Source organism: Myotis lucifugus, unplaced genomic scaffold (genome assembly GCF_000147115.1).
Source record: "Myotis lucifugus unplaced genomic scaffold, Myoluc2.0 scaffold_8, whole genome shotgun sequence".
NCBI lineage: Eukaryota > Metazoa > Chordata > Mammalia > Chiroptera > Vespertilionidae > Myotis > Myotis lucifugus.
The window spans coordinates 16,217,153-16,231,216 of NW_005871056.1; the positions used below are offsets into that span (position 1 = coordinate 16,217,153).

General features: G+C 55.2%; 1 protein-coding gene across 1 annotated transcript in view; it reads left to right on the forward strand.

The window, feature by feature from the left end:
• SSUH2 (ssu-2 homolog (C. elegans)) overlaps positions 1 to 13,446 on the forward strand; it is a 31,066-nt gene extending 17,620 nt beyond the window's left edge. The window contains 10 exon segments of the mRNA XM_006109641.3: positions 1,400 to 1,454; positions 1,457 to 1,527; positions 2,192 to 2,252; positions 3,273 to 3,397; positions 4,299 to 4,361; positions 5,975 to 6,060; positions 7,279 to 7,371; positions 7,876 to 7,990; positions 10,411 to 10,539; positions 13,300 to 13,446. Coding sequence (XP_006109703.2) covers positions 1,400 to 1,454; positions 1,457 to 1,527; positions 2,192 to 2,252; positions 3,273 to 3,397; positions 4,299 to 4,361; positions 5,975 to 6,060; positions 7,279 to 7,371; positions 7,876 to 7,990; positions 10,411 to 10,539; positions 13,300 to 13,446 — 945 coding nt within the window.
• The last annotated feature ends 618 nt before the right edge of the window (positions 13,447 to 14,064 follow it).

The following is a 14,064-nucleotide window of genomic DNA, read 5'->3' on the forward strand; positions in this document are numbered from 1 at the left end:
CAGACCTGGATCAGATTCTCCAGGGACAGGGCCTGGGAATCTGTATTTGCCATGCTCTGCAGGCTGCTTGGCTACCAAGCCAGAGTTGAAAACCATACGTAGTTGCAAACCCTGGGGCCAAACCCAGCCCACTGCCTGGTTTTGTGAATCGAGTTTTATGGAACACAGCCCTCTCCTCTGTTTTACTTGCTGCGTTCCCACTGCAACAGCAGAGGTAAGTGGTTGAGACACAGACTAGATGGCCCGCAAAGCCTGAAATATTTACTCTCTGGCTCTTTCCAGAAAAAGCCGGCTGTTCCCTGGAGAGGCCCACGCCCTCCTTGTTTTGTGAGGACTGGGGCAGAGTTCCAAGGTTACGGCCAGCTTTGTGCCCAGAGAGGGGGGAGCCTGGAGCGCCTCCCCTCGGCCACCTCTCCTCCCTGTTGGGAGGGAAAGGGAGGGCATGGGGCACAAGCCTTGCAGCCTGCAGCCTCCCACAGGCAGCCAGGTCCTGGGGCTGGAGACACAATGCACAGGAGAGGGGCTGACCTCGGGAGCTGGGCTGCTGTAGAGAAACGCATGAAGATGTGAGCAGGAGGAAGGAGGAAAGGGCTCCTGCTCACTGGAGAGGTTGGGGCCGGAGGGCTTCCTGGAGGAGGGGACCTGACAGCTGGGCCTCAGGAGAGTTTTGTAGCAGGAGGGGGAGGTGTCCAGAGAGCAGGCCGAGGAGGGTCAGCCTTCCCCTGGCCACGCTCTGGTCCAGCTCACGGTGAGTCACGAGCTGTGGTCGCGCCGTCACTGGTTCCTGGCTGGTTCCTGGCTGTGGTCCTCCCGTGAAGGGGCTCACACCTCCTCTGGTTGAGGTCAAGCTCCCGAGGGCAGGGACCTCACTAGCCCCACCTCCTTAGCTGTGATGCCTTCTCTGGCTGTCCATTTCCTCATCTCAAAATGGCATAATTCATCTTTAAGTATTTTTTTAAAATATATTTTATTGATTTTTTACAGAGAGGAAGGGAGAGAGATAGATAGTTAGAAACATCGATGGGAGAGAAACATCGATCAGCTGCCTCCTGCACATCTCCCACTGGGGATGTGCCCGCAACCCAGGTACATGCCCTTGACCGGAATCGAACCTGGGACCTTTCAGTCCACAGGCCGACGCTCTATCCACTGAGCCAAACCGGTTTCGGCATCTTTAAGTATTTTTTATTTTTATTTCTGAGATTCTATCAACCGACTCCTGAGCTCACACTTGAGCTAACACAGTGTTACTGTCCTACCCCCCTCTCCCTCCCGACATCGGTTCCTATGGACCCCTTTGCTGACACACCCTCCATCGTGGGACTCCCAAGTACTTTCCCGCCCTGGGGGCCAGTGAGGGCCTCCCCAGACCCCTGCATCTCTGCTCCATCCCCAGCAGAGTCCCTGTGTGACAGAGGAGGTGGCGCGTGAAGCCCTCCTCAGCTTCGTGAGCTCCAATGCTGCTATGGCCGCTCAGCCGCCAGCGACCTGGTCATCCAGCAGATGAAGCAACAGATGCTGTGCCGGGTAAGGAGCTGGCCTGGGGGGCCGTGTGCAGGGTAAGGGACCAGCCTGGGGGGCCGTGTGCAGGGTAAGGGGCGGTCATGTGCAGGGTAAGGGGCTTGCCTGGGGGCCGTGTGCATGGTAGGAGCCGGCCTGGCAGGGACTGGTTAGGGCAGGGATCTGGGGAAACAGGCCTCTGTGTAGCTGTGTGGCCTTGGGCAAGTCCACTGACTTCCCTGGGTCTCCGTTTCCTCACGTGAGAAAGGAGGAGCCAGGTGATGTCCACAATACCTTTCCAGTGTGTGATTCTGTGGACGAGGATCAAGAAGGATCATGGGTTCAGGCAGATCAGTTCCTCCAGGGGGGACCCTCAGGGCAGTGGATTCCAGGGGCCTCCATCTGTCAGAAGGCAATTGCTGCTCCAAAACTTGCCTCATAGAACATTCCTCGTATAAAGAAATGGGGATCGGAAATCACCCCGTTGTGAGCCTGTCAGGGAGATTCCCTGGGCCCACTGACCTCCCTGCCGACCTGCCGGGGCAGCTGGGACAGAAGTTGCTGGTGGCAGCCTGGTCTGAGCAGCCCCTGTGCGGTGTGTGGGACCCCTGGTTTCCCCACTTTTTGCACAATGCGCCGTATTCCTACGGCCAGGAGTGTGTGGGTGGACATGATATCTTTTTCTCTACAGTATCGACTGGAGACTTTCAGCGAGTCCAGGATAAGCGAATGGACGTTTCAGCCCTTTACTAGTGAGTTGTCTGAAACGAGTGTCACTGGGAGCAAGTCTGGCAGGAGCTAGTCTGAGCACTAACCTGGAAGGAGATGCTCTTCAGCTCGAGCCTCGGTTTCCCCGTCCCCTGTAAAATGAGAGGGAGGGCTTTCGTGGCAGAGGCTTACTTCCCCGTGCTGGTCTTAGCACTGCTTGCTGTGCAGAAAGCGGTTAGCAGAAGGTCCTGAGAAAGCCTTGCATTCGCCTTGGGCCACAGGCTGGTGCTGCCACGGGGGAGATGGCACGGGCAGCGTGTGTGCTCGGGCGTCTGCTGCCCCCCAGGCTGCCCCAGGTCCCCGTTCACTGAGCCAGCCCGCCTCCTGCCGACCCCGCTGAGGCTCTGGGTTCTGTCTGGGACACCCACACCCTACCTGTTTCCTCTGCTGGCCCCTTTGTTTCATCCCTCGAGACTCAGCTCACAAGTTGCCTCTTTTATGAAGCCTTTCAGCATTTCTCCTCTCACCACTTTGGTCCCCAGCAGAATGAGTCAGTCGTCTGGGATTTCGGAGCCCTTAATGCGATTCTTGGCCAAAGTGCTCACCCTCGGGTTTAGCTGTATCTGTTCCCTTGAACAGAAGAGGAAGAAGCCGGTGGGGAGGAGACGATAGTGGTGATAGCTCTTGTGTATTGCGCCCCAGCATGTGCTGGCCTTGTGCTAGCACGTAGATGCCGTCTGTGTAACGGTCACTGCCATCCCCTGTGGTAAGTGAAAAATTATCCCCATTTTAGAGATGAGACCATTGAAGGTCTGAGAGGTTAGGTAACGTGTCTAGTGTTACCCAGCCAGGAAGTAGAAGAACCAGGAGTCAAACCCAAGACCCTTCAACCCCAAAGCTTGGGTGCTTCACTACGAACTCCAGGGGGGCCCGTATCTACCCCTCCTGGTAGCGCTGGTCTAGCCTGTGCCTGGCACCAAGGGAAGGCTCGTGCTGTTCGGTGACTAAATGAAAGCTTGTCCTGGCCGCTGTCTGCTGTCTTACGACGCTCGCTTCTGTGTCAGACCACGCAGTCGATGGGCCGAGAAGAGGGACCTCCCCCCAGCTCTGGGACATCAAGGTCCAGGTTCCCCCGATGTTCCAGGAGGAGACCAGGAAGTTCCAGGTCCCTCACTCGTCACTGGTCAAGGTAACACGATTATCGTCATACCTGCTTCTCCCGAGCTGGTTTCCCAGAGACTGGGTTTCCTGAAACATGAGCCTTCTGGAAAGGAAACCCCCAACCCGGCTGCTGGTTTATTTCTTGGCTGTCTGTTCACACAGCAGAAGAACGGTCCCATTGACAGAAATTGTCTCCAGCTTTAAATAGTGAGCATTCACATTCCTACACCCTCGGAGTGTTTGTCCGCCCCCCGCCCCACCCCCTTTGGCCTGACAGTAAACGGATGGAAGTTAGCAGGGGAACAGGATTTAACTTCCCTCCTGTTTCACAGGCACTTACTCATGCCACGAAGCAAGGGTAACCTAACACACGACAGGAGCACGGCTGAGACCCTTCCTGTGGTGTCTCAGCTGATCACCTGTCTTGTCTCCATGCGGACCTGGAGTCGAGCCTGTGGTTTGCCCCGTGTGTGTTCCTAGCGCTGTGAGGTGGAGGACGCTGTGAGCTAGCTCAACGGAGTGCTCCGTTCTTTTCAGCAGTGATTAAATTCCAGTAGCTAGCTCGGTGCTGTTCACAAAAATGCTGTCCATTTTTACGGCTCCTGTTCCCAGAGCCCCCTTTGCCACTCAGTGGGCGAAGGACCCCGGCCTTTGTGGCTCAGCCTGGGCGTGAGTTAGGACGTGGGACTGGGAGAGCAAGTGCCCTTCACAGCACCCAGGACAGACCCGGCGGGGCTCTGAGGATCTCCTGGGCTTGGCATTCAAGGCCCCTGGGAATCCTGGTCAGTGGGCAAGGCCATCTTCTCCCTCTGGCTCTGAATGGCGGCACCTCTGTTTGGGATGGTGACATGGGGGCGGGGGCGGGGGTGGAGGTGGTGAAACGGCAGGTGACTGAGAAACTGGATCCAAGGAAAGTGTTTCTCCCTCAGGAATGCCACAAGTGCCACGGGCGGGGACGCTACAAGTGCAGCGGCTGCCACGGGGCCTGCATGGTGAGTCTTATGTGGCCGATGGTAAGTGTCGTGTGGGCGGAGGAGCTCTCCAGGGGCAGAGGGCTGGGCTGGGGGCCTAACAGTGGCCCCCCCAGGCAAGTCATTCCCCCTGGATGGACCTCCGTTTTCCCACCTGTACAATGGGAAGGTTGGATTGGGTGGTCTCTATTGGCCTTTTTCACTTTGGTGATTTATGATTTTAAATTTGCTCTTTTTTTCTCATCCATCTATGAGCATTCATTGAGTACCTGCTTGGCACTAGGCCCAACAAGAGGACTAAGGCCTGGGTCCTTCCCACCAGGCCTCCCTGCTGTGGGAGAGGCACAGTGACTGGCACTCGTAGTACAGAGTGATGGGAGCCGAGAAGGTCACGTTCATAGGGCTTCCAGTTTCCGAGGGCGACTGTAATAGATCACCACCAACTGGGTGCCTCAGGCATTTGTTCTCTCACAGTCCTGGGGGCTGGAAGCCCAGCATCAGGGTGTCAGCGGGGCGGTCCCTTCTGGAGGCTCTGAGCTCTGGGCAGCTGCTGGCACTCCTGGGTCCTTGACTAGTGGCCCCATCCCTCCAATCTCCATCTCCGTCCTCCATGGCCATCACCCTGTGTGTCTCTCTGTCCTCCTGGCCTCCTTATAAAGACACTGGTATTGGATTAGGGCCCACCTAGTCCAGGATGACCTCTCTTAACTAATTAGTCTGCAAAGACTAGTTCCGAATGAGGTCACATTCTGAGGCTCTGTTGGGTGTACATTTTGGTGGGGGAGAGGTGGGACACTGTTCCACCCCGGACAGGCCCCTAAGCACACAGCCAGGCTCTGGTGGCATCAGCCTTCTTTGTGTACACTTCCAGGGCTACTAATGGTCCCAGGAGTCGGACCAAGCTCCTCACGTGTTCTCAGCTCTCCCATTTACACCTAATCCTCTGGGCACATGCTGACCACTGTCACTCTGAGCTGTGTCTCCCTCCACCCTCCCTCTGCCCGCCTGCCACTCCACCCCGTTGCTGCCCTCCTTCTGCCTGCTGTGTGCTCACTCCTCTGCCCGCCTGAGCACCGTGTGGGGCCAGCTGTGGCCACACCTGCCCAGCCTATTCTGTGCCTTCACTCCTGCTGTTCACCTCCTCCCTGAGGTCATTTCTGTGCCTTCCTCCATCCCTGCTCCTCTGCTCCTCCCCCTCCTCTCTCAGGCTCCCCCTGGAATGTCCCTGGCGCCCACTCTGAGCCACCTTGGGAGCGTTGCCTGAGTCACCTCTGGGGGCCTCTCCAAGATGAGACCTCATGTCCAACGCCAGCTCCCTCGGCCAGCCCGCCCCTCTCCCTGCTCCCTCTGGCCATGGCTGCTTGGTTAGGGGACAGTCCCTGGGATCATGGGGATTAGTGAGGAGCAGGAGAGGCTGCTGCCCCAGGGATGGAGGATGTAGAGCCCCTGAAAGCCTCTGGAGGGGTCCTAAGATACACTCCGTCCCACCCTCCCATTTTCCAGGGGGAGGGGTGGAGGCCCAGGGAGAGGAAGGGGCTGCTCAAAGTCACCAGACAGGGAGTTGACCACGTCTGGGATGCTCTCTGCCCCACTTCCCTGCGCGGCCAGTGGTACTGAGGCCTGTGTGTCCGCAGGTGAGGTGCCCCTCCTGCAGCGGAGCCAAGCGCAGAGCCAAGCAGCCTGGGAGGTGCCAGCTGTGCTCGGGGTCGGGCAGGCACAGGTAGGAGCAGGTCTCCCTGGCTTTTCACTGTCTGCCCTTTTGGAAGGCGACCAGGCACCCTGTCTGCCTTGTCACTCCTGTGTCCCAAGGCTCTGTGAATAGTGGGTGCTGATACATATCTGTGGAGCGGTGGGCTTTTCTTGAGAGAGGCCTGATATTTCTGGACAAGACTGGAACTCATCATGCAATGGGTCAGGGAAGGAGGAGGAAAGGAAGGAAGGAGACCTGTTCCTGCTCACGTCGGAGGTGGGGGGAGTGGACACAGAGAAGCAGCCAAAGCTGAGATTCTTAACTCTCTGAGGGCCTGCGAATGGAGGAGTCCAGGAAGGTTGGTTGATTGACTAAACAACCAGCAAAGTTGCATCTCTGCTCACAGGGCTTTGCAGATAGCAGGGCATTGCATTTTGTAAATCGGGGCCTTTACTGTATTTATAAATCTTTAAAGGGAAACAGAAAAGCATGAGGAGTGAAATTATTCAAACATGTGTTGGTTGAAGATGCTTTTAGCTCATTAAGGCCCTGGCCGTCCTTCTAACAAGCCAGATGGTGAAGCTTTAGTTGACCTGCCCCCTGTGACTAGTATAGAAGGTTTTTGATGGGGAAAGAAACTCAGGTTTCTTTCATTTACAAGTGAAAGAAATCCAGTTCAAACTGGCTTCAGCAAAAACGTAAATGTATAGTCCTACCGAACAGAAACGTCCAGGAATAGATTTCTGGGAAGGCTTCAGGTACAGCTGGATCCAGGTGCTTAAACAGTCTCATCGGGAATCTGTCTCTACTCCGCACTATGCTTTCCTTTGTGATGGCTTTAGTCTCAGGCAAGCTGTCTCTTGTTGTGGCAGAGGGGACCATCAACAGCTCCACGCTTAGTAACCGCGTTAGGAAAGGATGTCCCTTTTCTGAAAGTCCCCACAAAAGTTCTAGGGTGGCTCTCATGGCATTTCCCTGGATCATGTGCCCATCTTTGTATCAGCCACTGTGGCCAGGGAGATGGACAAAGCTGGTCATAGAAGGGTGGGCAAGCCCAAGAACCCTAGAGACGGGGTGGGAGAAGGGTGGTCTCCACAGGGAATTGGGGCACTGCCACTGGAAGAAAGAGGTCTGAATGGTGGGACGGTAGAAACAGTCCCCCTCCATGAACAAGGATTTGGGGTGGGGCCCCAGCAGCCACCAGGGCCTAGGAGCGTCTGAGTGGTACTGACGCTGTGTCCCTCTCAGGTGCAGCACGTGCTCGGGGAGGGGGAACAAGACCTGTGCCACCTGCAAGGGGGAAAAGAAGCTGCTGCACTTTGTCCAGCTGGTCATCGTGTGGTACGTGGCGGTGTCTCCGTGCGTGGCCCTGTGGCGGTAGCTGGGGCACGTGGCCTGGACTGGTTTCTGCAGAGAAACCACGTGGTTGGGGCTTTTGTACACAGTACAGGGATCCACGGGCGGGAATCTCCCAAGAAAGGTGAAAGAGATCCCTGGGAAGAGGCGGCAGGGGTGGTGGGCTGCTGGCGGGCTTTAGAACGGACCGACTTCACATTCCGACATCACCACTTCCTAGTGCCGCAGCCTCTCAACACCTGGCGTCCCCGTCTGTGTCCTAAATCCCCAGGTCGGGGAAGGCTCCAGGCCTTAAAGGGTTCTCCTGGTGGGCACTTTGCTAGGCCTGCACAGGGAAGGATAAGGTGAGCTGTGGGTACTGCCTGGTTTCCCAGTTCACAGCTTGACGTGCTGGGCCCAGGGAGGTCAAGACCTTCCCCAGGTCCCCGCAGCCCAGGCCTGCCTGATCCCACACCCACGTTCTTGCCGCCCCCTGCTCTTCACCTGCAGGAAGAACAGCCTGTTTGAGTTTGTGTCCGAGCACCGGCTGAACTGCCCCGGGCAGCTCCTAGCTAAAGCCAAAGGAGAGAACCTCTTCAAGGATGAGAACACGACGGTAAGGAGGGTTTGCAAGCACCACACCAAGCTACGCGCCTCTTCTGGCTCTTCTGGCTCTCTGTGGGCGCTGCATTCATTTAGAACAGGGTGGGCACGTCCAGCCCTCGGGCCCTTTACGGCCCGTGAAATCATGTGGTCTGGCCCTGCCCAGGCATTAGGGGTGAGTTAGTTAAATGTTTGCCCTAATACAGCAGGCTAATTTTTAAGTTGGTAATTCTGTATGGCCCTCGAATAATGTTATAAATATCCAATGGCCCTCGGCAGAAAAGAGGTGCCCCACCCCTGCTCTAGAAGGGCAGGCTGGGAGGGAAGAGAGCAGCCTGGTCAGGCCAGAGGCCTCGGGCACCCCACAGGGCCAGGCCTCCTTGAATGTCACATACCAGACCCTTCCTCCCTTTTCCCTTCCTCCCTCTTCCTCCCTCTCTCCACAACCTTGGGGACCCCCCCCCCTCCTGGGTGCTGGGGATACTGTCCAGCAACATCCTTGCCTCGTAGATGTCATAGTCTGGGGAGGGAGAGATGGTAACATGCACCACAGTGTCAGAAGGCAGCAAGGGTCACTGAGAAACATGCAGCCAGGTGAGGAGACCGGATGGGTAGGTGTTGTTTCAGCACTGGGGGTCGGGGGCGGGACAGGGAGGTGACAGTGGCGGGGGGGGGGGGGGCGGGAGAGATCAGGTGTCCGGCAGAGGGAACAGTTCACAGAGGCCTTGCAGAGCGGCAGGGCAGGGGCTCTGGAGGGCAGAGAGCCAGGTGGAGTGAGGAGCTAGGACACGAGCTGTGCCAGCAGCCAGGTCAGGGAGGGCCCTGTTGGCCAGGGGCTGTCAAACTCCAGGCCCTCGTTTAATAATAACATTTATAAATAAAGTTTTATTGGAACATAGCCATGCCGGCTGGTTTAGGTATTGTCTGTGGCTGGCTTTGTGCTGTGAGGTCAGAGTCAAGTACAGCGAGGCCTTGACTTACCCGTGTCCCGACTAACGAGTTTTTTGAGATACCAGCTGTCTCTCGGCCGATTTTTGCATTGAGTTGACAGAGTAATTTGAGTTAACAAGCTCCTTAACGAGCTTCTTAATGAGCTCGGTCTCGGAACGAATTAAACTCGTAAGTCAAGGCTCCACTGTAGTGGGGACAGAGGGCGATGGCCCACAGAGCCTGCAGTATACGCGACGTGGCCCTTTCCTGTGGGCCTTGGCAGGAGCTCAGCCGCGTGGGGGGCCTGAGCGGGGTCCTCGTGCTGTTTGCTCTGAGAGGGTCAGGTGCTCAGCCTCCTTTTATTTCTTTTTTCTTTGTTTCTCTCTTCTTTACAGTATTGTGACCTTTTTAGATTGGCTTCTTTCACTCTGCCATATGCATTTTTAAAAGTTGAGATATAATTGACATATATCATTAGATTAGCTTTTAGGTGTTCAACACAATGATTGGATATATGTACATATTGTGAAATGATCGCCATGAGAAGTCCAATTAACATTGGTCACTATACATAGTTACATAATATCTTTATCTTGTAATGAGAACTTTTAAGATCTGTTCTCTCAGCAGCTTTCATATATCCAACACAGCATTATTTACTACAGTCATTACATTGTTTGTAGTAATGTAGTCATTTACTACATTATTTACTACACTGTTCATTACATCCCTGGGACTCAAGTTTGTGTCTCTTGACCTCCCCTCACCCCCTTTCTCCACCCCTCACCCGCCTCTGGCAACCATCAATCTGTCCTCTGTATCTGTGAGTTTGGTTGCTTTGCTCATTAGATTCCACATACAAGTGAGAACATATGGTATTTGTCTTTCTGTCTGACTTCACTTGGCACAATCCCCTCAAGGCGGAAATGCCAGGTCTTCCTTCTTTCTAGGGCTGAGCAGTATTTCTCAGCCTCTTTCTCTGCCTCATCGCTGCCTTTCCTTCAGGCTCCTGGCAGGCGCCATCCCTCTAGGACAGTGGTTCTCAACCGTGGCTGCACATTAGAATCACCTGGGAATCTTTTTAAAATCCTGATTTCTGGGCCTCATCCTCCGGAATTGTTTCTTTGTTACTAATGTTGTGGCCCCACCCCATAACAAAGAAACAGAGTTTCCGGAGGATGAGGCCCAGAAATCAGGATTTTAAAAAGATTCCCAGGTGATTCTGATGTGCAGCCAAGGTTGAGAACCACTGCCCTAGGAACGGCACGCCCCGCCTCAGGCAGCCTCAGGGGCTTGCTGGGGACCAGCGGGCTGCGGCGAGGAGTACTGTGTCTACAGCTCCCTGTCGGTGGCATTCCCAACAGAATGTGGGTCCTCAAGGGTCCCCAGGCTTCAGCCACCCCACCCGCTTGCTGCCTGGCCTCCCTCGGGCCCTTCCCAATTGGGCCCTTCCCGTCCACCTGAAGTCCATTGCCAGGGCTCCAGGTGCTGGCACTTGGTCAGAGCAGCGAGGCGGTGCGTCTCTCCTCAGGTGTACCCCTGGCGGACTTCCCGCTGCGGGAGATCTCGCTGGCCTCCCAGCGGGGCATCGCCCAGCACAGCGCCGCCACCCTGGCCTCCAGAGCCCGCGTCCTTCAGCAGGTGAGCGGGCGGGGCCGGGGCTGCTTCTGGGGCCAGGCGGGGGCTCCTGGGTCCCATAAGGGAGGAAAGGGATGTTCCCTCTGCCGGGGGCTCCTTCCTGAGAAGGCAGAGAGGGAGGGTGGCAGGGGAGTCCCAGTCTGAGGAACACGAGGTGGACTGGGGACTGAGCTGGGGCCAGTGTGGCCGGGGGCAGCGAGCGGGACAGGACATACAGTCCATGGTGACAGGTTTGGATTGTTATCCTGACAGGAAGCTATTGCAGGGTTTCAAGCAGGCTGTAGCTCAGTGTGATTTTGATCCAAACCTGCCCGATATTCAGAGGGGAAGGGAAATCTCAAATCCAGGGTGGTAGGCAGGGTGGGAACCCAGTGCCCTGCCCCTCAGGGCATTTCCCAAGTCCCAGCCTGTCTTCCCCAAGCCTCCCCGAGCAGGGGTGGCGGCCAGGGCTAGGGTTGCCTTGGTGCTGAATCCCAGTAGCCACTAGGTGGCAGTGGTGCCGTCCACATCCCCAGGGCTAGGGTTGCCTTGGTGCTGTATCCCAGTGGCCAGAAGATGGCAGTGGTGCCCGGCGTGCTTTCGAGGCAGCTGGCTGGAAGCTGCTGGAGGGAGGGTGGGGGTTTGGACAGGGAATGCCCAGCGCCAGTTCTGTGTAGGGGATTGTTAGGGGGGCCTGAGTCTTGCAGAGTGTGCTCAGATCCTGGTTCTTTTGCATCCTAACCTGGCCATGGCCACCTACTTCCTCCTCTTTGAAGTTGAGTTTCTCACCTGTGGAAAAAGAAATGCTAAAATGGCCTCATGGAGGTTTATAAGGATGAGACAACTTTCTTTTTCTTTTTAAAAAATTGTATTAAATTTATTGGAATGACTCGTTAATAAGGTTATCTAGGTTTCCAGTGTACAATTCTAAATACATCTGTATATTGATTGCATTGTATGCTCACCACCCAGTCTAGTCTCCTTCCATCACCATGTATTTGATCATCTTTACCCTCTTCAACCTCCCCCTCCCCCTTCCCCTCTGATCATCACCATACTGTTGTTTGTGTCTGTGAGTTTTTTATTTGTTGATTTCAGTTTTATATCCCACATATGAGTGAAATCATGTGGCTCTTGACTTTTTCCACCGACTTTTTACGCTTATCATGATGTTCTCAAGATCTATCCATGTGGTCGCAAATGGCAGTATTTCATCTTTTCTTATGGCTGAGTAGTATTTCGTGTACATGCACCATCTTCTTTATCCAGTCATCTATCAAAGGGCACGTTGGTCATCTCCATGTCTTGGCCACCGTGAATAACCTTCTGTACCAAAATGTCAAGGGAGGTCTTTTATTTCCAAAGTTATCAGTTGGAGACCAGCTTCTGGCATATGGAGAAATCTCAGTCTCACAGTCTCATTTGGTCGTCTCAGCAACTCGGTGACAGAGAAGTTTTATTCCCATTTCACAGATGAGGAAACTGAGGCCCAGATAAAGGAAGTGTGAGATCCCACAGAAAGCTTCGTGGAAAACGCACACCCTGACTCTGATCCCCTTCTGCCGCAATGTCATGCCTCCCCTCGCTTCCCCCCAGTGTAGTGGGGAGCATTTTCTCAACCCTCCCTCCCCCAGCCTGTTTCACCCTTTCCCCAGGGCCCTGAACCACTACCTACAGCAACAGGACTTGGGCTCTTTACTTAAGGAGGGAAGTAAGAGGGCCTGATCCTGGGCCAGCCACGCCACCTCCCTCTGGGTTTGAGATCCCCAAACCTGAGTGTTGGGCAGGGGAAGAGCCAGTGCGGAAGGACTTAGGGGTTCTGACATAAAGCCTGGCCCGCAGGATGTCCCCAGGAACGCTTCGCTTCAATGACCAGGGTGACGGTGCTGGGTCAGCCACATCTGCAGTTGTCATAACAAAACAGCCCCAGAAGCTAATGGGGGTGGGTCCCCAGAGGGAGGCCAGCGTCCTCACCCAGGGCGGTGGCTTGTCCCATTCAGGACCCCTCCATTTTGGAAGGTTGTTGAGTCACTGATCAGAGAAGGGGCAGAGAATGAGGGGCTTTAGGGCCACGCTGTCGGAGGGAGTGTCCCAGGCTCTAGGTAGAGGAGGATGCTGCGGAGAGATGTGAGCGTGAACAGGTCCAGCTATGGCGAGGAGATGGGGCTTCACCTCAGATCTTCCAAACCGGAAATCCCATGAGCCCGTGGGCCTCAGTTTCCCCATTTGTAAAAGGAGGGGAATATTTGAGACTTTTCTCAAAGGAGGGTCGATGCAAAACCATGGTAAGAGAGGGCGGGGTCTGAGAAAATAGCCTGAAACAGCCTACCAAACTTTGGAGTTTCTTTGGTGTCAATGTTTATCTTGAAATGCAATTCAGATTGTATAATCCACTCCCTAATCTGTCCATGGCTGTTGTAATATAAAAATGTTTAAAATGACTTTATCCTCTACTTTTCTCCCCCCACCCCACCCCCATCTGAAATTAATGTCCTGGAAGATGTCCCATTCGGCAGTGACTCTCTGTGCATCTCATTCCTCCCCCGGGGATGCCTGTGCCTCCACTGCATGGAACCTAGAGTCAGAGGGTTCGGTTTGGGCCTGAGCTTAGCGTTGATGTAGGATGTAGTGGGAGATACAGCTAGAAAGGCAGATTTCCGCCAAAATGCCGACTCCAGAGCAAGGACTGCAGCCCACAGGTGGTAGGGAGCCCCCGGCAGCTCTTGGACAGGAGAGCGACTTGGGCAGGACACTGAGGTTTTTCCCGGCCAATTGTTTCCTCAGCGCCAGACCATCGAGCTGGTCCCCCTCACAGAAGTGCATTACTGGTACCAGGGGAAGACAAACGTCTACTACATCTACGGCACCGACCACAGAGTGTATGTGGCGGACTACCCCGAGCGGTACTGCTGCAGCTGCACCATCATTTGACCGGCTCGGCTCGGCTCGGCTCTCCCCTCCGCCCGCCACTCACCAGGGAGGGCCACCGAGGCTCTGAGCTCACGCATCATTGGCTTCATTGGACAGTCGCTTACCAACGCTGGCGTGTCTATCCTAGAAAATTCACCTTACCATCTGCCAAGCACAGGTCGTTCCGGAACTCCTCTGCTGGACTCCGTCCTGTGTTTAACCTGCAAGAATTCAACTCCACACATTCCTTTCGGACAAACAAAGCGAAGGCAATGCCTGACTGCGTGGGGGGTTTGCTTTTGCTTCTCCCTGGGTCAGGCATTCCTCTTCTAGGGCGAGCCTTGGCCAAGCTGAGTGTCACTGACACGTTTAAAGATGCACACGAATCGGCTGCCCCTGCACGCACACCAAGGAGTGCACTTAGGCACGAAGTACCTTTACATCCTAGAACTTGACTTCCCATCTGTGGGGCAGGAATTCAGACATGGCCATCATGGGGATGGTTTATCTCTGCCGCATGATGTCTGGGGCCTCACCTGGAAGACTTGAAGGCTGCGATGGCTCAAGGGCAGGGGGCTGAAGTCACCTGAAGGCTGGTCACCAGAGATCTGGTGGTTGACGTGGCTGTTGGCTGGGACC